Here is a 27,319-nt window from a genome sequence, read left to right as displayed (position 1 = left end):
CTGGTGCCAGGGCTGGTCACAGGGTGGCAGGGGACAGGGCTAACGAGCCTGACAGGAGACTTAAAGTCTCCTGGCACACATCAGGAAATCATTTCACAATGCTACCTTACTTTATAATTTGCAATCTCAGGGACTATTTCTTAGTGTTATTAATGTATTATCTGGACTGAGTGGATCTAAATTTGTAATGCAATTTACTTAACTTTCAAGATACGGTAAATCGTGCTTTGTATGATATTTATTAATGTGGATGAAGAAAATGGGTTTTGTTCTTTAGTAATAAATCAAAAAGAAGTGCCTATAAAACCATCAAAACATAAAATGAAACTACTTGTATTATCTCACAAAGAACTAGAGAATTATTGCATCCTTTTCCACCCTCTAAATCCCCAATCAATCTATCAGGCCTAAAAATTACATTTCATCCAGCCTTGAACACTTCCAGGGATGGAGCACCCACAACTTCTCTGTGCAACCTGTGCCTCACTACCCACACAAAAAAGATTTTTTTTAATATCTAATCTAAACCTGCTCTCTTTCCATTTGAAGTCATTCCCCCCAAAACAATGTTACATTATAAAACAAAAAATTAAATTGATTTTAATCCAGTTAGCCACAGGAGCATAAGAATTTACACAAGATTTAGTTCTATCTTCTCAAATGACTGATTTTATGAAAGCTTGTGTGTTTATTTTTTTATTTTACAGCAAGTCACTGAGAAATAATTTTTCAGATGCAAATGAAATAAAAACATATTTTGAGTCCCTAGCCAGATAGCAAAATTACCACTCTTATTTCAAAAAGTGTCATTTTTCTTAAAATACTGTATTCAGTTTTAGTGAGTGGGTCATCACCTGCTGAGATACTGTAGAAAGCCCACAAATGGTCAGACATAAATAGGTAAGCCATCTCTATTGTTCTACACAACTATTCAAAACAAATAATGGGAAGAGAAAACTAAAACCACAGAATCAAGTTTGAATGTGCTATTAAAACAGATCTTCTGTGCATATTTCTTTTTAAAAAACCATGAAGTTTAACAGCACTCAAAAAGAAGCTTTTATGACTAAGAGATAGTTTTGTACACCTTATCATCACTCTTTTGAAAACAAACACTTTCGTAGTTCAACTATTTTCTGTAGTGAACAAGACTTCTAAAATAATTTTTCATTAACTCAGAAGAATTGCCAGTGTGCATTAATTGCCCAAGGAAGACAGCAGCTGGAAGCAAAATTTTCAAGACATCATGACCAAGGCCAACACTCAGTTTTACCAAATATATCTCTATGAGGCACGTGACCGGACACCATGAGAAAGCCTTTGCTGCAAAAATGAAATTTTTTTGCTTTGCCATACTAGCAGACCAAATAAACCAACAGAAGAAAAAAAATCTCTTGTTCCAAAATTGAGATAATCCTCTAACTTGCAGACAATTGAAGCTAAAGCTCTTATGTCTAAAAATGCAGAGATGTCCCAGGTGGCAAGAACAGCAGCAGGACAAGCCCTACTTGATTTCATCCTTGTCACCTAGAGAGAAGTAAAACACAAGGAATGCCACTGAAGTAGACATCCAGTAATTTCTCAAAACTGTGAGCTGACTTTGGCTGACCCATGTCTTCAATGCCTCTGCACTGAAACTTGAGGGCATTGTTGATGTGTTGCCTATCATTTTCATAACAGAAATATTAAGCTGCCCAGCGATTTTCTGTTCGCCATCACCATAATTTTCTGTTTGCTGGCTTTACTCTACCCATTCCAATCAGTCTCTCTGTTGAAAACTCATCCCTAGCTGGTGTCTCCAGAGTAAGGAACAGAAATGGGGATCTGTTTTCCATGGAGGTCCAGCAGGTAAGGAAGCAAACAGAACATTTTACTTTGTTCCATCTCCATTCAGTGAAGAAGCTGGATGTTTCTTTGCTGGGGTCCTTGCCATGTCTCTGAGGCAGACACAGGGGAAGAAGTGGTGCTGATGGGAGTGAATGAGCCCATCAAGGCGTGAGATGATTTCATAGTCGGGAAGAGCCAGGCTGGCAATGTCGAGGCCCAGCATCCGCGAGACCACCTCTCGGAAATCTGCCAGCTGTGAGAGCAAACAAGGAACAAACTAAATAGGAAGCAAAGGAGATGTCAGGGAAAACATGTACTGTAGGCATCCATACAAACACATACACTTGTGTTATCAGTGCTAAACACAGGTATAGCAGCTGTTGCTCCATACAGAGAGCAGAAAAGGACAGAAACAGCCCTTTGGGGCATACATCGAATCACAAAACACAAACAGCTGAGTTGTCAAGTATCTCCAACACAAAACACAGTTTTCAAGTGTTTCTGCAGCATCTTCCACAGGCATATGTTCTCTGCTGGCTCAACCGCAAAAACTGAGAAAAACACACTTTTACTTGACCCTGATGACCACACACTATACAAGCTGGAAGCTCAGGTGGGCACATCCCAGAGCACAGGCTAAGGTGCTTGTTCTTTACCAGCGTCTGCCACCATTCACCTCCACCCTGTGCTTTCTTGAGAAAAAAGAAAAGAGGAAGCTAGAAGAAAGATGGAGGTTTTTGGCATATCCTGCTGTCTGAATTTGGTTTGAATCAGGATACAGCCAAATTCAAGTTGCAGCTTAGGAAAATACTTGTTTTTCTTCTGTGTATAGCTGCTGAAAATGTCATAGGAATAGTATTTAGTAAAGTAATTAATTAAAGACACCAGCTTTCTCTATGCAGTTCCAAATGGACAGACACCCACAAATAGTTGTCATCACTGCTGATTTTCTCTTCTCAACTCACAATATGGATCATTATCAGTCAAATGTCAAGGCCTCTTGAACAGACAATAAATTACACAGCTAAAATGAAAAATGCCTTAATACCCCTAATCATCATCACATAAAAGAAAAAAATGTTGCTATTTGAGGAAATATGCTTTTCTTGCTCTCTTTTAATGCCATGATCTCCATTCCCAAGCATGAAAGAGACTCAAAATGCCACAAAATCATCAAAACCATCAATGAACTGGACTCATGTTCCAGTGTGGCAGCACCCTCACTCCACCAGTCATGCCAAGGGCTAAGGATAAGGAGGAGATAGACAGTCCTGCAATGTCACCAACCCCAAGAACACTGTGCAGAATTCTGAAGCAGCTAGAGTCTATGAGGAAAGGGGTTTGCATCTTTCCTGATAACAAGGTCTCAGTTTCCAAGACTTTGCCAAAGACAGTTTGTTTCAAACCCTGAGGAGCTGCCATCAGTTCAGAAACACAAATATGGAAACCAATAGAGAACAGAGCTGAGGTCTGGAGTCCCCAGCACACGACAGACATGGACCTGATAGAACAGCTCCCAAGGAGGGCTACAAAGATGATCAGAGGGCTGAAGAACTTCTATGAAGTCAGGCTGAGAGAACTGGGGTTGTTCAGCCTGGGGAGGAGAAGGCTCCAGAGACACTTTTTAACAGCCTTCCAGTACTTAAAGGGAGCTTTTAAAAAAAACAGGAGCAACACTTTACACAGGCGTTAGCGATAGGAAAAGAGGGCAGCGTTTTAAACTGAAAAAGTGAGAGGTTTGGATTAGATATTAGGAAGAAATTCTTTACTGGGAGAGTGGTGAGACACTGGAACAGGTTTGCCCAGGGAAGCTGTGATGCACTCCCCATCCTTGGAAGTGTTCAGGGCCAGGCTGCATGGGGTTTTGAACAATCTGGTCTAGTGGAAGATGTCCCTGTGCACAGCTGGTGTGTTGGAATTACATTATCTTTACATTCCCTTCCAATCCAACCCATTCCATGATTCTGTGATCTGAGAATTCAGTCCCAGCTATCTGTACCACCCAGGCAGTGCGATGTCTTGGATCAAACTTTGGAACAACGTTACACCAAAACCCCAAAGTTCCCATGTATTGCTTTCTGCACTAGTTCAGGACATCATGGATACAGGGCTCTGGAAGGCAAGTACTATTTAGCAGAAGCTAAAGATTTTCTTAAACATCTGAATGACAGACAGGATAAGGAGGCAGCAAAGCTGGAATTTGTTTCCCTACAGACTTTACATTAAAAGATCAAGACAGCTCTCTGCAGAGATCTGGCCTTTGGATGAAGTAGGGAAATAAAAAAGGATAAACATCACAAAGGTATGCTGCAGACAACACCACTCCTGCTAAATTTTCTTTGCACCTTCCATTCAGTGAGTAAAATTATCAGAAGTAAAAAGCAGGGAATTAATGTAACCTAGAGCATTAACCCAAGATACTGGTGTTTGAGGAAGTAAAAAGCAGATGCTGTATTTTATTTTCACACTGTAACTACAAGTAGAAGGGGTCTTATTCCAACAGAAAGAAAACAAAAAAGAAAAGTCCAAAGAATATTGCAACCATATTTAAGTGGTCCGAAACCACTTGGATTCAGATGGTAAAAAGTCAACATTTGTGTGTTTTTAGCAAAACACTCAATGTATAACTCCATTGAATGATTTCCGGCATACAATTAATATCTTCTCTGTGCCAGATTCTTTGTTTCTTCATGAGATGTATGAAGAAATTAAATCTTCCTGCCAAATTTCTAACCTTTGTTATAAAAACAAACAATGCTTAAGGTTTCCAGGAAACAAAAAGATGCCCTGTTGTTGGTCTTCTCTCCATGTAAATAAAAAATATATATTTCTCGACTGATTTTCTGAAGTAGCATTCTTAAATTTCATCCAGAGTCATTGTTAAGGTCAACACATACCATAAAAATTTTACCTGGAAAATCTAATAAAATTCTAGGCAGTTGAAATAAATTTAAAATTACAATTTTTTTGCTTTAAAGAAACACCCCATTTGCTTTCAACAGTTCTGCCATCTATTACATTGTTAAAAAACACAACAGGCAGGGCAATAACATCCATATTTCACCATTTTTTAAAATTAGAATGGAACACACTTACTAACATGTTTCCCACAAACTACTTATATCCTCCTTAAGAGTTACTGCAAAAATTTTTCTGATCTAAACTTTAACCAAGTTATATGTCACAAATTGATCCAAAATAATTAATCCAAATACATTTAATATTAAACTGCAGGGGGGAGAGGGGTGGGTGTTACTTGTATTTTCCAATGTTCTTTGAATTTATGGGCTATACACAGTAAAATGGGCTCGTTGAATCATTTAGGTTGGAAAAGATTATCAAGTCCAACTCCTAACCTGCATTCCCAAGTCCATCACTAAACCATGTCTAGGTGTCTTTTAGGTACCTTTAGGACTGGTGACTCAACCATTCCCCTGGGCTACTTGTTGCAATGCCTGACTACCCTGTCAGTGAATAAATTCTGCCTAATATCCAATCTAAATCCCCCCTGCCCCCAGCACAACTTGAGGCTGCTTCCTTTCACCACTTAGTCTTGTTGAATCTCTCACTACTGACAAGGAGAAAGTGCAAGAGATGGATGTGTGAGAAACAAAAGGAGACATCAGAAGTAGGTAAGTTTTATACCTAAGATATTTGGAAAATGACATACCTTAAGAGAGATACTAGGATTTTTACAGCATTTTAATACCTCTCTAAAACATGATGCAATATTTTGTGATGAGCAAAGAAAATAATGCTTGTATTTATTATTCTCCTGCAAAATTTAACTTGTAGAATAGCTTTGCAATCACAACTGTGTCTCACCAATGTGAGCAAAAATTTCCTTGTTTGATAATGTTTGGAACAGTTTAAAGCACAGCTGGATAGCTGCTCCACCTATACCATTTTCCTACATTCTAAGGGACACCTAGCACTTGTCAAACACCTACACAACCTACCTGTCTCTCTCTTTCTGCTAGTTCTGCAAGGGTTGTTTTAAGCACCTTCATCTCACTGGTAACTGTTTCTAACATATTTTTGGCTTTTTCTTTATCTTCAGTAGCTTTACGGTCCTTTAAAAGAAGTTCTGATTTGGCAGACTTAAGTTGTTTCTCAGCTTTTTCTTTCATTCTTTCCAATTTGCCTTGAGACTTACTGAGTTCCTCTATTGTTCTGTTCTGCTCCAAAGTTTTGATCTGTAATAAGATAAGGAAGTGTTAAATTTGTCATACTTTTTCATCTAACTTGAGCAAATAAATATAAAATAATATAAAAATATCAGGAGTGATCACAAATAAGCACTTTAGTGTGGTTTCTTTTGGGCTCTTCATTAAATCAACACATTTAAGGAGACTGGCCTACTTCAACACAATTAACAAAAAGATTTTTCCTTCAAAGACAGTTAATTCTCTACAGGTTTTGTGAAAAGAGGTATCTGGACAGAAAAGAAAATCCATAGCGAGGGTTGACTCTCTTCCAGCTCCTGAAAAAAATAATACTAAAACGAGTTGCCAAAAGTTTTGCTGATAAAAGCGGTTCAGTGGGAACACGTGCATAGATGTCTATTTCACTCCATCAGGCACAAGAAACAAAGTCACATAAAATCAATATTCCTTTCTCTTAGTGGTGGCAAGCTCTGACTGGCTGCAAACTACTTGCATTCACCTAAGTAAAAGCAGGCAATGTATTAATACTGCAATGTAATGAAACATAGAAACAATTAAAATTTAGAATCTTGCCTGTTATATTCCTCCCATATCTATCGGAATAGACCTTCTGTGAGCAATGCATGGGAGAATACATGACAGTCATACCAACAGGAAAGAAAGGGATACATAGATTGTATTTTTCCTCTACTAGCTCAAAAATTTACCTTGTGCTTTGCAGATGCTACTTAGCATATCAAGACAAATTTAAAATACACAAAACACTGTCATATTATATTTGCTTTTGCCACCTAGATTGAGCAGTTCTCCATTAACACATTTATTTTAAATGAAGTCCATCTGTATCCAGCTGGGATAGAAAAATGGATAGAAGTACAAATGTAATATTTTAACTCACCTTAAGTTCACTGGTTTCAGACAGCTTGGCTTTGAGATCAGTATTTGTTTCCCTTGCCAGATCAAGCTGCTTCTGTAGCCTCTCTATCATCTTATGTAACTTTCTGACAGCGAGATTGGCCTCATCCCGTTCCACAGCTAAGGCAGCCCTTACTTCTTTCTCTTCCTCCAGCTGGGTTATTTTCTGCCGCAGAAGGTTCATGTGCAGCTCTTTGCTTTCCAGTTTTTCTTTCTGAGCCTTCAACTTGATTTCCAAACACAAGGACATTTGAAAAAATAAATGTGAAAGACGGTGGTATTACATAATCACAAATTTAATCCTCATGTTGCATCTATAACCTGAACTCCTTTTCCTCTCTCAAAATCTTTATGAAGTAGCAACATATATAACTTAACTTGGTACTCCTTGTAGCACCAATTCATTGTGCTTCTCTATGGTTTTAAACCTTAAACAGACCCAATTCCCAGCTCTATACCAGTCTGCAAGACTAAACTCAAAAGATTTCCCTATGTCATACAGGATGACAGAGAGTTGCTTGACCAAATTTGAACAGACTTGTTCCTGTAGGAATAACTGAATGAAGGAACAGTTCTTGTTGGAAAAGTTGCAATTCTTGGTGAAGGACAACCTAGTTTCTAACTTCTCTACTTCTCTAGTTTCTAGAGAAGTTTGTGTAAGGTGCTTTTCTCCTTGGCAGATCCTTTTAGATATAAATATTAATGGCAGTTGTTTACAGAATGATAAACATGTATTAAAAAGTAGACAAATATACAGGTATAAACAGCCATAACTTCATAGCTTGTTCTTAAGAAGTTGTGAAAAGCAGTATCATGTTCAACCGACTGGTGGGTTTAGTTATTTCAATACGCAGTCTTTTTGCACAGTTTGCAAACATATCTTCGTTTTACATCATGGACATCTTTGAAATTCCTTGGACATATACAGTCTGCTGCCTCTGGCAAGCCACTACAGAAGCATGGCCATCTGTTTGTCTTTGAATGGCATGTCTTGCATACCTTCCTTCTGAGACTGTATGCAGCAGTCTTGTTCTCAACCACAGCATCACCTTCCAGTTTCACCAGCTGCTCTACCCGGGCCAGAATCATGTCCATAGCCATGTCAAATCCAACCTCTGCTGCTACACTATCCAGCTTCATTTTCTCATTAAGTTGCTCCAGAAATTTCAGATACTATTATGTGGAAAAGTGGGCAGAAGAATGATAAAACTTCATTAAAAGCCATGAAGTACAGTTTAGAAGCAATCCCCACTATAGTGGCAGCCAACAATACGTAGCCAAGTACACTACAGGAAATATTATACTGCAAGGGTGCAGTTAGGCACACTCATGACACAACTGCAAATTCTCCATACGTCCTTTTTAGTCAACACTTACTTTGTTACTGGTTTACTGGTTTAAGTCACTGGTTTACAAATTGATTTAAAGGTTGTTTTAATTGCATCTCTATCTGGTTTACTGATGTGAACACATACAGATACCAAATATTATTCAATCAAATTTTTCCTTCTTTCATCCTGGCCTAATAGCTCTTTACAAATTGCTTTAGTCCCTTGCTGTCAATTAGCTTCTCTTGCAAAAAACCTCCTTCTCACTAAGAACTGTTTCCCTTTGTTTCCTCTTACTTCTGGTGCAAACCCTTATCTTTGCAAAGAACCAACAAAATAAATAAGAAGAAAAAAACCAACAACAAATCAGCTTCACCATTCGTTCATTAGCAAGAATACCTTTTTGTTTCATGATACTTCTGATTCAAAAAATTAAAAACAGCAGCAGCAGAAGAAAGCACTGCAGTTATTCATGGACAGAAAAAAAATCACCAAAAAAATCTCTTCATTGCAGAAAAATCTAGAGAATAATTTAAGAATCTAGGGCCACAGGTTACTCATAGAGGAAGCATAGCAGAAGAAACAGCTCCTTTTTCTGGTTTTCTCCCAATGTGATGGATACTTCATTCAAAAAAGTTATTTTATCATAGTCTAAGGCAAAACAAATAGCACAAAATTGTTGATTCCTCTAAGCATTAATCCTGGCCTGGCAACATGCTACAACTTTGCTTTTCTCAGCTGCAGTGTTTGGCTTTCCAGGTACTATGTCATTTTTCAAGCTCTTTGGTACGTGAATGAGTTATAGGCTAGCAGTGTGTTCATTCATACAATTAGATAAAAAAATCCTAGCAGCCATGATTGTCTCATAATATAAAAGATCATGAGAGACTGCAGACCAGATGATGTTTTAGAGAAAGACACAGAGATGAGAGAAATTCTGAGAGCAGACAATAATTGAAGGACTTCTGATGGGATACCGACAGGGACTTCTTTTAAGCTGGTTTTGCGGTGTAGTTTGATTTTAGGGATTTGTTTGTTTGGGGTTTTTTAGGTTTTTTTTGTTTTGTTTTGTTTTGGGGGGGGGGGTTGTGGTTTTTTGTGGGGTTTTTTTGCTTGAGTTTTTTGGGGAAGGGTGTTTGGGTTTTTTGTTTGTTTGTTTTGTTTCACAGAAATGGACTTGGAACTCAAAAGCTCAGCTACATCTTCCAGCTGCAGTTGTTGGTCAAAGAGTAAAGGTATTATCAGTCCCTACATAATGTCTGACTTTGGTAATTCGCATTTCTTGGAGTGCTCCAGGAGACCAAAGCAATAAAATGAGCTGTGTCTCTGCCTTTAGTGACTTTTATTCAAAAGTAAATAATGTGTGCAACTACTTTTTGTTTCTCAAGCTTCAAACCATCCTGCATCAGGTCTCCAGTTAATAATTCCTCTTCCAAGTGCTTCAGTTGATCGTGGAAATTCTCAGAACATTTTTCAGCTTTTCTGCTCCTCTCCAGGGCTTCATGGTACAATCGGGTTTGATTTTCCAAAGCTTTAGTCAATTTAGCTAATTTTGTTTCAAGTTGAGATACCATCTAGGGAGCAAGCAAACCAACAAAGTATATGGGGTTAGCTGGGAAATGCTGGAAAGATATGAAAGATAAATCAACAAGTTATTAAAAATAGGGCAAAATATCTATCTTTAAAATATATGCATTTAAAAGTCAAAAAGAAAAATCTGTAACCACCAGCAAAAATTTTCAGAAGTGGAGCCACCCAAAAGTGAACAGCAGATATTATAAATGAGTCAAATGACTAAAAGGTATTGGATATATTGAAAAATCAATACGAAGTAATTCAGATACAAAATTTCCAAAGATGTGGGCACAGCAGCAATACCTGGCAGTCAGCTATCCTTCCTTAAAATGAGGCGAAGAAATCACTATTTTATTGAGGAGTTGATTAGAAAAAGCATATAAGTTATTTAGAATATATATGCAGTACATAGGGGAGAATGTAGATATGGATTATTAAGTCTCAGAGGAGTGTTTCCCAATTGGTAACTCTCAAGCATTGTTTTAAAGATTGTGCTTAAAAATAATAATAATAATAATAATTTCTGTAATCTAGCCAGAGCCCAAAGATAAAAGGATAAAATCTCAAAACAAGCAACTAGAAAATTTTGAAAATATTTCTAATTCTTCACTGTTAACTTTACAATATGTGCATATAATGTAATGGATTTTAAGTTGTAAACTATTTATAAATTAAATGCTTGAAAGTATCTGGTTACACTACTGCCAAATGCTGAAAGGCAGTTCTATACATGAAGTTGCTTGTTTCCCTCTGTCTTCTTATAACTATCATACAATTATTTGGTTACATAATTAATCGTATCACATTTGTAACTCAGTTTTCAGACACTCATCTCCAAGCAGCCTCTTCATGTTAATCATCTTGTTGGTTCCTGTTAATAAAATGAACAGTAAGTACACAGAGCTCTCATTAATTTTAATGGCAGTGAAAGGTTTCCAACTCAAACTGCAATTAAATACAGTTTGTCCCCAAAAACACTGAGAAATTACTGCTGCTCATTAGTAGACAACACTAAACAATAATAAATCTGCAAGAACCCACAAACATATTTTATGTTTTTTGCATCTCACATCACCCAGCAGGAACAAGAGTTTTGGTAACTTGTTCCCCCAGAGATGTGCTGCTGCCAGAGAACCTAGAGCCCTTTTATCAGGCTGCAGAGTGGCTGCAAGGGGGTTTTAGAGGCTTCAAAGATCCATAAACATGAGAAAGTGAAGGATTATACCACAGAAGCAGAGCAGCAGCTGTCATTTTATCATCCTGGGGCATCCTGGTGTAACGCTCATCCCCGGTGTTGGGACAGCCCAAAAAGTAGGCATTTCCTAAAACAACGTTGCACCCTTGTTACCCACCCATGCCTGATCCATCATCTTACAAAGGCTGCATTTTTGGTCCTACAGTTCTGATCTCCACAGCTTCTCATTCCTATGATTCATGCAGCTTGATCAGGCAGCCTGCAAAATAACAACCCCCTTCCTGCTTCTTGTTTTAATGTGGCTACTGGATAATTTCAGCTACAATCATTTTACAAATGACACAAAGTAGGGTTGGAGTGTGGATCTGCTGGAGGGTAGGAAGGCTCTGCAGAGGGATCGGAGCAGGCTGGATCCATGGGCTGATGCCAAGGTATGAAGTTCAACAAGGCAAAGTGCCAGGTCCTGCCCTTGGGTCACAACATTGCTACAGGCTGGGCAGAGTGGATAGGAAGCTGCGTGTGGAAAAGGATGTGGGGTGCTGGTCAATAGCAGGCTGAAACTGAGCCAACAGTGTGTCCAGGTTGGCAAGAAGGCCAATGACATGGGGTTTGGGGTTTGTTTATTTTAAATACCTCACCAAAACGCACAGGATATTTTCAAGAACCCTTTCCAGACTTGGTTAGAATACAAAACCATTTGCTGTCGTTAAAAACTATCACATCAGCAGGAGATGCTAGAATTTCAAAACCTGGCAAGAACATTAAAACTGGCTTTCAGTGGCTCACTGAAAGCAGCTTTTGATTTAGTGTGTGACATTTAATTATATAAATAGTCCTCACTGACAAAATTAATAAATTATAAGCAAGCAAGTGAGAAACTTCAGTGCAGTGTCAGGACACTGACATTGGTCAGGCTGCATTCTGACTCACCTTCCTCCTGAGCTGTCCCTTCTTTATCTGTACATTCAAACACACATTTGCAAACACTAACGGCCCAAATGCCTCAAGCCAGAGCCTTTCTTTTACCTTCTTTACATGCTGAATAATGTTTAGCTGTAAGTGTAAAAACACATCTTTATTTTTAGGTGCAGGTTTTGAGGATTGCAGGGAAAGAAGTTGCCTGTGGCAACTCATCAATCATATCTGCTTTGAGAAAGAAGTCAGTTCTTGAAGTCACCATTGCAACAGCAAATCCATACTTGTTCACAGGTTTCACTAAATCATAGCAACCAAACAGCCACCTTTGATGTCTGCTGGCACAGAAAACAAATTTCAATGTTGTAACTGAAAGACCATTCCAAGTTTTTTCTTCTTAACATCATCTATTATTAATTTAATTTCTGAACTCTTCCTTCTTAGTAAAACATAGATGCTTTTCCCCTATTTATATTAAATCAGTAGAGAACAAAATAAAAGGTTTCCATAATTTCAAAACCTAAGAAAGAAAGAATCAACACTCTAACAGTTGAATAAAATGAAACAGAACTCAAAGAGAAAAATGCACACATTAGGCAAGTGCAGTAGTTGCTGACTTACTATTTCTTTATTCTCCTCTTTGCAATTCATTTCTTGGATCCTCTCCAAAATGGTCTTCTCAGAAGGTTTAACTATTGCAGATCCACAGCTGAGCAGGGCAGCAATTTCTTCTTTAAAAGCCTCTAAGGAGCTCTGAGCAGTCCTGGCCTCTTCTCTGCTACTCTTCAAGCTTGCATCTAACTCCCTGGAAGATTTCTTCAGATTGTGCAGTTCCTGCTTTGAGGCGTCCAAAGCTTTCTGGTTAACAGTCAGCTTCTCTTGGAGGTTTCTGATCTCCATCTCTAAACTCTGTCTCTTTATGATAGCACTGTCAAGATCCTAAAGTGTATGAAAATTAAACAAGGTTTTTAAAATTAGTTATAAACCCTCTCCATCACACACAAATTAAGGAATAACTCAGGAGCAGGTACTGCAGACAGAGAAACTAGGACCCATATTCCTCATATTTGCTCAATGTCAGCGTCTCATAGGGGAACTGCCACTGAAATTGATGAAAACCTGAAGTCTGCTGTAACCATACTAAAGACTAATTTCTTATATTGGTTTGCAAAAAGGCATACATAAATAAAATGTTCAGGTGAATGAAACCACATTTTTAATTGTAAAACTATTGAAATCTTACTTTTCCATCCAGATAGTATGACCTGAAAAACAAGCAGTGAAAAAGATGTATCACAAATAAAACCAAAGTACTACAACTGAGAGGGGAAAGAATGGGGATGGGGATGGGGATGGGGATGGGGATGGGGATGGGGATGGGGATGGGGATGGGGATGGGGATGGGGATGGGGATGGGGATGGGGATGGGGATGGGGATGGGGATGGGGATGGGGATGGGGATGGGGATGGGGATGGGGACTGGGGTGGGGACGGGGGTGGGGGGTGGGGAGGGGGACGAGGATATTTTGGTTGGAAGGGACCTGCAGTGATGATCAACCCCTACCGCCTGACAATTCAGAGCTGACCAAAACAGTAGACACTTTCTCCCTGAACACAGTGATAAGAGGTGATCTCTGAGATCAGTTTATCTGAATACAACAAAAATTCCTGAGATTATTTATTAGAAATGAGAAGTGAGGGACCTGACAAATCCAGGCTTGCTTGGGAAGGAATTAAATATAGCCAATACATATGGATCTATATCAGTTGTATATAAATATCAACCTAACAAGTCAGAGCTGACAGAAAGAGTTGTGCATCCTGACCCATGACACCAAACCAAATGATGACAGAAAAAATAAAGAAAAATAACCATCTAAACATAAAGAAATAAAGTATTGTGTGTCTCCCCACATACATATACAAGAAAAATATTTGCAGCAAGACCAACTAAAAGTACAAGACTGTCTTCATTTCTTAGGGAATTTTCTGATTGGTAAGAACAAATGGGAAAGGATATTATTTCATGCATGACACAAAATTACTACAGAGAATGGAATATTTACAGAGAGGGATTGGATTCTTCTGGAGCTCTCAGTGGTAAGTAGAGGCTCAGTAAGCAGGCTGATATGAGTGTACACACTGGAGTTAAAGAACAGTTCCTGGAGCAGTTATGAATATGGTGATTACTCAAGGGTCTCTCAGGGGCTGTGTGTGCCTCCTGTGCAGCATAGTATGTCATTTTATTAATGGAGTGCCTGCCAATCAAGCAGGAAATCTGGGAGCACTTTTGTAGATCAGCAGGGCGAGTGATCAAAAAGAAGGAGTTTGCAGGGCACATTTAGAAAATAAAATAGAAAAATATGATACTAAAAGTACTAAAATTTTTAATAGCTGTGAAAAGGCAAACATACAAAAACATAAATAAAAACAACCCCTGTAATTTAGGAAATTGTTATTACACATTCTGAAGTAATTTTAGAATTGTTTTAGAAACAAATGTTGGCCTGATTCCTTGCCAATTTCTCTTTTTCATTCTAGACAAGTCCTATTAATAGAAAATTCCCACCTGTGCTCAGAACTACATTATGGTAATTACAGCAAGGAATAAAGAGTCATTTATTTCAATTACACTTTTCAGCAGTGTGTATTTTCCTTTCAGAAAGGCAGTGCTAAAATGGTTTGCCAGTGCCAGGGAGCTTACCTAATCACCATCTTGATAAATTGTGAACAGCTGAAAACAAACATAGTTTATTCAAAAGATCAAGTTATAAAATAAGGAAGTGCAAGCCACCAAACAGTGGCTGGGAAACTGCCTGGCAGAAAAGGACCTGTGGGTGCTGTCAGCAGCAGCTGAACATGAGCCAGCTGTGCCCAGGGGCCAAGAAGGGCGATGGCATCCTGGCCTGGATCAGCAATGGTGTGGGCAGCAGGAGCAGGGCAGGGATTGTCCCCTGTACTCGGCACTGCTGAGGCTGCACCTCGAGTGCTGTGTCCAGTTTTGTGCCCTTCCCTACAGGAAGGACATTGAGGTGCTCTGGTGTCCAGAGAAGGGCAACCGAGCTGGTGAAGGGTTTGGAGCACAAGTCCGATGAGGAGCATCTGAGGGAGCTGGGGGTGTTTAATCTGGAGAAGAGGAGGCTCAGGGAGACCTTATTTCTCTCTACAACTGCCTGAAAGGAGGTTGGAGCCAGGTGGGGGTTGGTTTCTTCTCCCAGGTAAGAAACATAGGAAATGGCCTTGAATTGTGGCAGGGGAGGTTTAGCTTGGATATTAGGAAAAAAATTCTTCATCAAAAGGGCTATTAAGCACTGGAACAGGCTGCCCAGGGAAGTGGTGGAGACACCATTCCTAGAGGTATCTGAAAGACTTGCAGACAGTATACTTAGGGACATGGTTTAGTGGTGGGTTTGGCAGTGTTGGGTTAACAGCTGGACTCCATGAACTTCCAGGTCTTCCCAACCTAAATAATTCCGTGATTCTATCAATACCAACACCCCAATCAGCAGCACGGTGATTCAGTGTTCTTCATTGACTTCAATGACTTCAATGGACTGAAGTCAACTGCACATACATATACAAAAAAGAGCCCACATTACATTAACAGTAATAAGAAGGTATTAAAGAAAAATACGGAATTTTACAGATTAATTCTTACACCAGCTGCACCTCCAGTTACTACTGTTATGCCATAAGGATTGTAAACTAGTTTGCTCTTATCTCCTGTCTTCTCAAATGATTCAGTCTAGAAATATCTGTATATGCTGTAGGTACACGCAGGCAGGAGCCACTTGTACTCAGCCTTTGCCGGGTAAATTGAGCTACAGGCAATCCCATTAATTAAGTCTAGAAGACAGCCCAGAAATACATAGCCAAGGATGAGATTCCTGGCACAGGAACAGTATGGATTTCTGCTTCTCACCTTGACAGAGGAACGTGTCACAACACATGCAACTCCATTCACGTGCTTAAATGGTGCAGCATGAAGTACATGGCAAAATCAGACTGGCTTTATGCCATTGGTGCCCCTCCTGTAACCAAGTCAGACACCCATCAAGGGAACAGGGGATCCCACACTTCACACTTTACATGTGAGGACTTAAAGCACTTTTTGGTTTTCCCTTTCTTTTTCAATACTGAACTTCTTTGTACTCTTTTGTGAACACAAAACCTTCTCAACAGATTTAATGTAAGTTGCTAAACTGAAATTGCACTGGAGGAATCTGCAGTCTCTATGCAGATGGGGCTTTTCAAAGGCAATGCTTTTGAAAGGCAAAGCTAATAATTTAGAAGTACATTTCTGTAAAATTGGTTAAATAAATTATGTATTTGGCACATGCAAAATAACGATAGGAAAATATTTAGAAAACTAGCTCAACTTGGTAAATGTTTTGGCAGTTAGAGCAAACTTGAAAAACAAGCCTCAAATGGAGCCCTGATCTTGGTTTAAAACACATCCTGATTCTGGCTTACTGAGTAAACTACACTCTGTTCTTCCTCACACACCTGCGTTTGAAGTGAAGCATAAAAACAAAATGTTCTCAAAAAGGACCTGTTTAAGTTTTTGGTGCAGGTTCTCTCTCAGTTCCATTGAGTCTTAGGAAATTGTACACAGCTTGGTAAGAACTATTTTCAGCAGTAAGTAAAATTTATGACCCTTGTGGTACTTACATTTATCTTCCCCACAAATTCTTTCTTCTCCAGAGCTGCCAGCTATTTCTCATCTCCTAAGTATTTTGCTTACAATCAAATCAGAACACTAGATCCTTTAAAGTGTATGGTGGGTGTATCTTCTTCAGGAAAAGAGGAATGCCAGGGGTGGGGAAAATGCTGTATCACTTCGGAAAACTCACTTGCACAAGGTTGTCTTTATGTTAAAAATTCCTACAAACTCATTCACACATAACTTAGACACGTATTTGGCAGTCTAAGTTTCTTCTCTTATTTTCTCACGTTCCAGGCATCAGCCTTAACTACACTGTTTCACCTGCAGGAAATCTTCATTCTGGCTTCACTAAACTGCTTCCTTTCCATAGACATCACTCAAAGTGGAAAGCAATAAGGAAAATTGCTATAGAAATGCACTTTGTTCATCCATCCTTTGAAATATGTGAACTCTTAATGGGAAGCTCTCCTGCAGGAATTCAATCCTTAAATCACATTCTTTTCCATCACAAATCATAGCTAGATGAATTTGGTGAATACTTACTTAAACTTAACTCACATTTCTCATCTGACCACCCTTCCTGCTGCACAGATTTTCTCCAAGGCCTCCCAACAGTGAAACAGTGCTTTCCTGCAAGAGCCATCCTACTGCCTACAACTTTTTGGGTATGAGCCAATGGTTATGAAATACAAATTTATAACACACTGAAAAGATAATCTAGGGTGTATGGAAGCCAAGACACTTTACTGTCCAGCAACTTAAGAGAAGGAATAGTGTCCTATAAATTCCTTTCAATTTCTCACCAGAATTTTTGAAAACCTGAGTAGAAAAATTCTCAGGAAACTTGCAGTACCAGATTAATGTTGTTTAAAATGCGTTTTTTCACCACTGCATGCTTGTGCCTCAGACATTAACAATATACACATTAATTTATTTACATGATTCTGCAAGCACAAAGGCTACAACACTAAGAAAGCAAAAATAGAAATTTGCGAACAGCACAGAAAGACATCACATCTGCCTCAAAACTGTTTTACAAAATGTTATTGTTTAATCTTCATATCTCACTTTCAAGAAAATATCCTTAGGAAAATGTCCTTTTTAGGAAAGACCCTTATCAACATAATTTTTTCAAAAGGATTTTTTTCTCATGCAATTCATATTGAAAGTGAATTTAAAATTTCAAGAAAATATTTGAAAATCATAAAAGCATAAAAGCCATGCAATTATGTACCTTACTAAGGTTTTCCATGTCTTGGTAGTATCCTGCAGCCTTTTTCTGCTCCTTGGCCGCTTCTGAAACTAGTCTCATGATGGTTTCTCTGTTAGCTTTAGACTCCATCTCATGGACATTCACAGCTTCTTGAAGAGCAGCAACCTGGTCTTTTAGTGTCATATTTTCCTTACATATTTCAGAGACCTTGAGAAATAAAACAAATATGGATATCTTCTTAAAAGCTCTTAACAATTAATAATATTCATCCCAGTTTTACCTGCTGCTAATCATGCCACTAAAGACTCAGTGTTTCTGGTGACCTCTAGGTCAGACTTATAATTGCACTCTACTGTTCCTTTAGAAAAAGAGTAGAAGGACAGTTAAAAACATAGAATCATATTCTCACTATAAACCCCCACTTCAGCATAATGTGATTCAGATTTACTCCCACACAGACTTTATGAGGTATTAAACAGGTGGAGAGCTACTGCAGCTGCATATCTGTGCTTGATGTGAAGCAGGTCGTGAAACAGACCGTGCAGCTACTTCATGTGGAAAGCAAACCATTTCAGCCTGCCTTTTTAAGATGTGTGCCCTTCATTTGGAACAAGAAAGCTGCAATTCACAGTTCAAAACTTTTTGAGCACAAGAGGTTTGAGTTAGTAACAGATATTTCATAAGCACATTCAAGGACAAGGCCAAATACCTGGTGTGCTGCCATCATGAGCAGCCAACACCTCGGAAAAAGGAGTCCTTCCCAGGAGGATTCTAGGGCTGTTTTGGTACACTGTGCTATTTCCAATCAGTGGAATAGATGAACGTGGGCACTTCAAAGAGGGAGCAAAAAATGTACCCTGATTCCTACTGTCAAGACATTTGTTAAGACTAAAACAGATCAATTCTGCCTTAAATAAAACCATAATGTGGAAAAGAAACCAAGTAGATGTGCCAAGATGCCAGAAAAACTAGTTGCTAAGGTTTCCTAAGTTTTCAGCACAAATTAGATTTCGCAACTAGATTTATTACTACATTGCTAAAAGGCATGAAGATATGTTTTTAAAAGCTATAATTATTAACTTACTAATTGTTAAAACATGCAAGAGTGCATCTTGCATGACAACTTTTTTTAGAGCATCTATAAAATTTCAATGTGCTTGCAATATTATGTAATATGAGGGCATACACTCTCTGTGGTACATATCTAGATAATCTTGATTTATCGAGATCGTAATCTTACAGTGACATGAACATAAAGAAATAGAATTTTCCCAAATACCTATTGTGCTCCAAAGTGAAGAAAATTAGAGATCAAAGAATAGACAGAAGATTAGTGAAATGCATAAATTTAGAATAAAATATCTTTCAGCAGCATTGATAGATGTTAAAAGAATATTCAAACAATTTCCTTTTCCTAAATGGAAACTTGGGTTTTGGAACTGCAGAAGTATTCTGAAGAGAAATAATAAATGTTTATTATTAAGTCTCAGAAACACTACAAAGTTATTTACAGCATTTTATTACAGGACACAGTACGAGTTGTTTTAGGGCATGCCATTTCAGATGTTTGTATTTAATGGTATGTCAGCTCAAGATAAGAGTTAAGATCTAGTGCTACAGTTTACACATCTCCTGTTGACCTCCATGTTAATATTTTAGGGAAAGCTTTTAACCAAATATCTAATCAGGGCTTTATGTGGGAACTACAGGCTGATAAATGATCTATGCAGAGAAGAGCAGACTGAGTTCACTGAGGCATATTAGTATTCAGCACCTTTGAAAATTAGCCCAGTAAAAAAAAAAACTGTTTTTAAATGATAGCACTATCTGCAAACTATAATGAAATACAAATATCTCTATCATTTCCTTGACAACTAGATATTTTTCTATTAAATCACTGTAGAGAAGCATTTGCCTACACAATCACCTTTGACATTAGATGTTCCTGTGGTTTCTCTTTTTCTCTGATGTCTATGTCCAAGAATCCAGAAAGATCTGTAAGGAGCTCTTCATAGTTTTTGCTGATTTTAGAAGCTTGAATCGTGTTTTCTTCACACTCATTCAAATATTTACTAATCAGACAGAAAAAAATATGCACATCAAGATGGATATTCCCTGAAAAGGAATTCTAGGCAAAATACATTGTCCCAAGACTATTTCTAGCTTCTGTTTACCCCCAAATGAGTTTTAAGTGTTACATTTAATTCTCTATATCTATTATGTAACATACATAACTTTTGCTGTTGCCTTGTGTGTAAACATTTCTTCATCTTTGTTTTTGATTACCACTTAAAAAAATCTTCAATAATCCAAATATCATTCTCAGTACAAAATCTGAATAAAACACAAGAACCAAGTGACTTGAATAAATAGTGCCCTCAAGATACTACAAGTGGAAAGTGCAAGCAAAAGCTTAGAAAAAGTAATTGGTGGGGAGAGTGATCAACTATTAGCAAAAATATATGAAAGGCACTTCACATCCCCTCTCTAAAGAAGCTGACAGAGACAATTAACAAACTTGAAGTAAAGAGAATCCTTTCTGGACCAAAGGAAGTGTAAGACATCCAGAGTACCCGTGAAGGAAAGTTTACCAGCAGAAGCAGAGATGGGAAACACTACTTTGTTGTACAGTACTCTGAAGCCCTACTCATGAAAGGGGTGCATTTAAAAATGCACCTAGGGGCTACCACAAAGACATGAAGAAAAGGGAGCTTTTTGTCAGCAATTTCATCACTCAACAGGTGCCCATAATGCTAATGCATATCCCACCCGAAACTTATTCTCAGCCTTAAGAGCAGGTGTCAGTTTGTAAATACTCCACAAGAACAACCAACCAAATAAATTAACAGTGAGTTTAACTCAGTAGTATAAATGTGGTTACATTCCTTCCCTTGCCAGGGACAAAGAAGGGTCCAGCAAACAAGAACCACCACAGTCTGATTTGGTAGGAAACACAGAAAAAACTGTTGCTCATGATGCTGAAACACATATCCCTTGTGAAAAACTATAAAGAAACAGGTTAGCAAAACCAGCCAACCAAACAGAGCTCAAAACGACCACTACTGTAACCCAAATGTCAACTCAGTAATACCCACGAGTGAGGTACTTCATGGCAGAGTGCAAGACATGGTAGATTGGTAAATGGTAAACTAGCAAGACAAGCTATTGTGCTTCCGTTTGAAAAACAAGGTTCCTTCTGAAACAAGCTCTTCACTCTAGAATAATTCAAGACCTGAGATGTAACCAAACACATGTCTAGAGCAAATATTTTATTGAAACTCATTTGCTTATCAGAGCATAGCATTATTCTCAGTTTTCAAGGTGGGCACAGTAGTCATTGCTGGACTCATTTTTTCTATTTCTGATTTCTTCCTCTCTAGGCTGGCAATCAAAGAAAGCATCATTCCATAACCAAAGAGCAGCATGAGACTCCAACAGGAGAGGCACAGTGAGTGCAAACACAGTGCATTGAATGCTTGTAAGTCAGTAAGCAAAACAGACATCCATGAAAAGATTTAACACATAACCTGAGGAGGGGGGTCAGCACAGCTGCTGAAAATGCTGCAAAGTGAAAGAGAGTGGCATAATAACAGAGGAATGGAAAACATTCATTCCTGCTCTGGACATTGTGAGGGCAGTTCCACATAGTACTGCACAACACACACTACGAGCCGAAAGAGCTCTGCCTTCTGCAGCAGACACTGCCCCGCAGAACACAAGCACCCTCACTGCTTCCTCGCCTCTGGGCACCTTGCTTTCCTCTGTAGCCCCAACAAAACTAAACCATGAGATGATTGCTAAACTGTTGTTGTGAGGAGGGATATGTCAGAAGTGAAAAGGTATGAGGCTCAGACATGCCCCATATATGCATACTCACATGTCAGAATATTATATAGGTTTGACCACCAACCCCACAACTGTTCTGTGGCTCTAAAAAAATTGAGGTATCCACTCACAAAACCATGCCTGCTGCTAAAAATAAAAAATCTGAAGTACAAAGCACTCACTTGATAACTTTACGAATAATCTAATTACCTGCAGTAGGGCCATAAAGGTGTGAGCACCTAGAAAATAGGCAGTCAGGCACAAAAAAGTAGAACACAGCTTTTTCACAGTTTTGCTAGCTCTTCAGAACTAATGAGCAAAGAGAAGGGAAGGAAAAAGAAGAAGAAAAAAGCTTTTGACAGTTCACACTCTAAAAATACCATGGCAATAGACATGTCGAGTAGAAAAGCACCATTTTCAAAAGGAGAGGTGCGCATCCTGGAAGCCAATCATAGAATTCACCAAATGTTTCTTACTATATCCCCAAGGTATAGAATGTAAATACGCCCTTCATGCACGCTGGCTTGCCCTTCCCTTTCATTAGTGGTTTTCAGTGAAAACCTTTCCTGAACGCCTGATTAGGACTGGTCATGTGCCAAGTGCTACCAGGGTGGCTGGACTCAGGGACTGAAGTTCACTGAGTCAACACATGGGTTAGTACGAAGTGACACATGTGATCATTAGCTGAAGACAACAAAAAGCTTTGCAAGCAAACACTGCACATTCATGAGCAATCCAACTTGTTTGTTCCTTTCAAATGAGCAGACTCCCTACCCCTGTATCTTTTCCCTTTTGCCAGAAGTCCTCCTGGAGTGGAACACTCCAGGTGCACAGTGAACCAGGGCTGAGATTGGTAGAGGTGGAAATCGAGCTTTTTATTTTGCTGACTTCTCTCTTGTAGCAGTCCCCTGGTCTTGATCACCACGCATCAACACAAACAGAACAGATTACACAAGTGTTGTATGCCAAAGAGAGCAGCAGGACTGCTCTGGCAGTGATAGCAGAGATTTATGCCCATAAAATTGATTGTATCACTACAAAGGCAGGTGAGTATGAAACACAGTATTCCAGAAGTTTTCTCCCAGTGAGTTAGGCAAGCAAACAGGATAGGAGGTTTTTCTTCCCTTTTCTTCTTCTTCTTCTTTTTTATTTTTTCCTACCAGAAATAGCATTTTAAAGAATCTTAACAGCCATTATGTAAGACTGCACTCTCCAGGCAGGGCTTTTGGCAAATCAGCTGGTAATAAGTGCACTGCAATGGTTTTCTCTAAGTTTTAAAATTACTTAATTATTCACTTGTAATGCATAAAACCTGGCAGAGCTGTGCAAAATACTGATTTGGGAAATACAGGTGTCTGGTAAACACTCACCTTGCCCCTGATTAGACAGTATTGACAGAGTCACAAATATTAGTCTGATAATGGGCAGAAAAATCCCATACAAAAGTCTAGGTGTCTATTAATACGACACTGATTTTGGAATTTAAGAGTTTAGAATATTTTCATACCAATCAGTTTTGCTATGAGTCTCCATCCTACAGACCCAAAACATGAACAGTTATGTATTCATTGTATGCATTCAGTTGCCTTCAGTATGCATTCGGTACTCTGATACACTGTGCTAAGAACAGTACAGTTAAAGGATACTATCTTTTACAAGTTTAATGCATTTCACCTTCAAAGTACACAACATTCAAACCTCCATGTATAGACTGACAACTCAAAACAAAATTCAAATTTCAACACCTTCCACACACTCAGGCACTGTAACAGAATTCAGAACTGCAATAAAGTCTATCCACCAAATTATTTTTCTGAATTGACAACTGTACCATTCCATCATCCCCCCCCAAAATGTTGTTTCTTATCTCATGTGACTCTTACTTAAGTTTGGCACTTTTCTCGTGAAGCTCCTCCTTCAGCTCCAAGTTTTCCCTATGTGCCACCTGAGCTGCCAGCTCAGCCTGGTGTTTAGAAGCAGCGAGCACACACAGCTCCTGTTCCATCTCCTGGATTCGTGTTTGCAAAGACAGGAGCCGAGACATCAGTCTAGCATTGTTTTCCTTACAGCTTTCAGCTTCAGCCTTCAGCTCTTGTAAAGAAGCTTCTTTAGAGATCATGCTCGACCTGAGTTTAAGAAGCTATAGATAGAACAGGAGAAAATTAAAGAAGAATAATTTTCCCAGCCTGAAATAACATGACTGTATTACAAGATTAGTAATGTGACAAGAAACACATTTCTATCACTACAAGACTGAGTAGAGGGACACAACTTTACTTCCATATGACTAGGAAAAAGCAATGGAAGAGGTTTGCAAAAACAAAAGCCACTGTAACACAATACAATTTTTTTTGGGTAACAAAACACAACTTTTCAAGATAATATCTCACAGGAAGGTAAGTTTATCTACTAATTCAGAATTTAGGAAAAGTCTCTTTAAAGTTCTGCTGCACAATCTTAACTCATGTCTCCTATGTATCTGCATTACATCAAAGTTATTAACACCACTATTCCCTCTTTTTTGCCTGCTGCCTGCCTGCTTCCAAATCTGGTGCTCAGTTACACAGATTATCTAGAGCTGCAGGGAGCTGTAACAGCAAAGTGTCCTGCTGTATGAATGTGGGGCTTTTTGATGGTTTAGGGGATATTCAGAGGCAAGTAAATTTCTGGAGCATTGTGTGGTAGGCACGCTCTTATCTTATGCAAACAGTTATTTTTGGGTATGATAATGCAATTGAATGTTGCTCTATTTACACAAAAACAGCAATAGAGCCTTTTAAGGAAGGGTAGGAGAAGTAAAATCATTCTCAAATGTTAAAGACCTCTTACAGGGATGATGCTAGAGCTTTCCAAGAGTTCATGGAGTTCAGTCGATTTTCCTCTCCCTTTTTGTTAAAAATACCATTTTCCATTGAACTATTTCTGCTGGAATCTTCTCTAGGAGAGTGTGTGTGAGGACACTCACCAGGCAAACAAAACTTTTATATGTTTTTTTGTTATTAGGAACAAGTAATTTAAAGTGGACTTTTTTGTCTCAAGAAATATTAGGGCACGCTTCAGCTTTCCCGACAATTCCAATTAAAAAAAGCAAGATGCAATCCGAAGAACTTCTGTCCTATCACATAAAATTAACAGGCAAATAATTAAGCCAAATTAACTGTTTTTTGTGATGAGTGGTAGAACTTCTAAATAGTGGCAAACATTTTAAAGCAAAAAATATTTAAGACATTAAACTGCAATCCAGGACAATGGGAAATTCACGTCTCTTGGAGTCTTTCAGTATAACCAAACCCAAGATACTCAGAGAAATTCAAGAGGCTGATGAGCCAATGGAACAGCGATTGCCTTGGAAAAAGGAGGTCCTGCTTCTCCTCTTTCCAGCTACACACGCCTGTCCTCTCCCTCACACCAGCTCTGTGTTTGTCTGACTCCCCCACAAACAACTTCAGTAACAACTGATAGAAAATCGTTCACTTTTTCTCTTGCAGAGGAGAAAGAGAATCACAGAGCAAAGGCCAATGCTGAGAAACCAGGTAGGAGCATCACTCTTGCAGCAGCACAGCCTTCAATAAGCCCATGCTTCACGTGCAAGCTCTGGTTTATCACTCTGGAGCAGCACTGAGTTCCAGAAAAGCATCTTGGCTTCTTCCCGGATTCATGGGCTTCATTTCCATACTCCACCCTCCTCTTTGTGCTGGAAGAAGCAGTTATACAGCTACAAGGTGAAATAAGATTGGGAAACTGATCTGGCTAAAAAGCAGCTCAGAAGGAAAGGAGCTATTTTTTAATTGCATGGACACAACAGCGCACTGTGAAAAGGACACACACATCTGTGCCGGCACAAGGGGTGGGGCAGTGTGGGGAAGGAAATGAGCAGCTGAAGGAACAATAGCACTGCTTTGCTTGGCAGCTGGACCAAGCTATGGTATCTTAAGAGTGTTCATAACCTTAAAATTTCTCTGTGGTTCAACTCCCCATGTGATATTTTTTCGTCTGTCCATTGTCTTTGTGGTCAGTTCCAATAGCAGAGAGAGCAAGAATAATCCCATGTCGTGAGTTTTACAGAGCACTCAGCAGAACAAGGCTCTGACCTCAGCTGGGTCATGAAGGTCTTTATTAACAAGAGCATGAACAGCTGCTTTTTTTGACCATGCTTTTGCAAGCACTGTCTTGAAAAATCTATAAATCAGTCAGACATTCTGGCAATAAAGCTATTGAACATTTCCAGTAATAAATTCTTTGTATGAGAACATTAGATTCTGTATGGCTTCTTAAAATTTAAATTTAAAGCACCAGTTCTGGATAAATGTTAAATGTAGGGGAACCCTGCAGTATCTCCAGGATCAACTGATCAAATCAAACCTCAGCCAATGGAGATTTATACCTGTAGTTCTGTGTTTGAACAAATGTAAGCATTTCATGTCTTCTAAAGGCAAATTTTACTCCACTTTAAAACTGACCACTGCTCACAATGCTGACTTCAATCAAATCAATTTTAACCAGTTATATGTTGAAAAAAATTACTTGTGGAAATAATTCAGCTCTAAAAATTATCCTGTAATAAATCCTCTCCTGAGAAACACCATCTACACAGCAGGAAGGGTAGAAAAGTATGTGGATGTGTTCTTCAGCCTCTCTAGCTACAATCAACCTCATTAGCACAAACACAATTTCACTGGTGATGAAAGCAGAGCAAATTCGGGGACCTATAACTTGAATAAAACGGAGAAATGAGTTAAAATGAGCAGCTAGGTCTTAGCTCACCAGCAAGAAGAGGAGGATACCATCTAAACATTTATACAACCACAATTTAATTAATTTGCAGGTTTAATATAAAAATATTGCACTTCAATGATGATAAAAAGCTCCACTGCTTCAAATCTTCCAAATAAAAACTTATAATCAGTTCTTGATCACAAAAGGAAGCAAAGTAAAAGTCACACATTCTAAAAACAAAAACCCAAAAATTCTGTAGCAAAAGCAAGTTTTGGACTTTCTGCAAGCTTTCTATTCTCTACATAAGGTGACTGCAAAATATCCTCTGGTTTGGAGAAGGGTTTGAAATTATTTTTAGATGTACCTCTGACTGGGCATAATCATACTTCACTGACAGTGCTGCAAGTTCACTTTGAGCAGTTTCAGCTGCAGCTCGATAGTGATTCATCTGCTCTCTAGTGACGGGAATATCCAAAAGAACGTGATCATGAGATTCCTGTGAAGGCAGAATGGAGACAAAACCATTAGACATCACATTTTTGGAACATTTTTGCTTCAGTGCTTTTTTGTTTGATTAAGCTGCTCAAGGGCACTACTCCAAATGTTCCAGAGTATTATTCCCAGAGTAACACACACTTACTGAAAAATAGGTTAAACACTTTTCTACAAGTCACCACTTTCATCTCCAAGTTCAGCCACCAACACCAGTGCTAAAGTAAGGTAGTCTCCCTCAGCAATCCTATTACCTCCAACTTTTCAGCTTTGTCTTTGTTTTCAGCTCTGTCTATTTCCAGCAGTATCTATATATCTGGTAACATTCAAAAGGTCCCTTTTCTACAAATTTATCCAGTCACTCTTTCAACTCATATAAACTTTAACCAAAAGGGAGTCCTCAGGTGTCTCTTATGCAAAGAATCACTTTGGTTTTTAGACTTCAGTTTTACTGCACATCCCCTCATTTTTTGTTCAGAAGAAATG

At 38.7% G+C, this 27,319-nt stretch overlaps 1 protein-coding gene across 3 annotated transcripts in view; it reads right to left on the bottom strand.

The window, feature by feature from the left end:
* Positions 1–680: 680 nt before the first annotated feature.
* Positions 681–27,319, bottom strand: part of LOC134546875 (damage-control phosphatase ARMT1-like) — a 45,913-nt gene continuing 19,274 nt past the window's right edge. For all 3 annotated transcript variants that reach the window (XM_063390112.1, XM_063390110.1, XM_063390109.1), the window contains 10 exons: positions 26,706–26,837; positions 23,509–23,765; positions 19,728–19,872; positions 17,822–18,007; positions 12,543–12,860; positions 9,610–9,810; positions 7,908–8,081; positions 6,892–7,134; positions 5,787–6,023; positions 681–2,080 (listed from right to left, as the gene is read on the bottom strand). In XM_063390112.1, coding sequence (XP_063246182.1) covers positions 1,871–2,080; positions 5,787–6,023; positions 6,892–7,134; positions 7,908–8,081; positions 9,610–9,810; positions 12,543–12,860; positions 17,822–18,007; positions 19,728–19,872; positions 23,509–23,765; positions 26,706–26,837 — 2,103 coding nt within the window. In that variant the 3' untranslated portion in view covers positions 681–1,870. The remainder of the gene's footprint in view (positions 2,081–5,786; positions 6,024–6,891; positions 7,135–7,907; positions 8,082–9,609; positions 9,811–12,542; positions 12,861–17,821; positions 18,008–19,727; positions 19,873–23,508; positions 23,766–26,705; positions 26,838–27,319) is intronic.

The sequence above is a fragment of the Prinia subflava genome, chromosome 2 (genome assembly GCF_021018805.1).
Source record: "Prinia subflava isolate CZ2003 ecotype Zambia chromosome 2, Cam_Psub_1.2, whole genome shotgun sequence".
Taxonomy (NCBI): Eukaryota; Metazoa; Chordata; class Aves; order Passeriformes; family Cisticolidae; genus Prinia; species Prinia subflava.
This window is presented reverse-complemented; position numbering and strand designations above follow the sequence as displayed.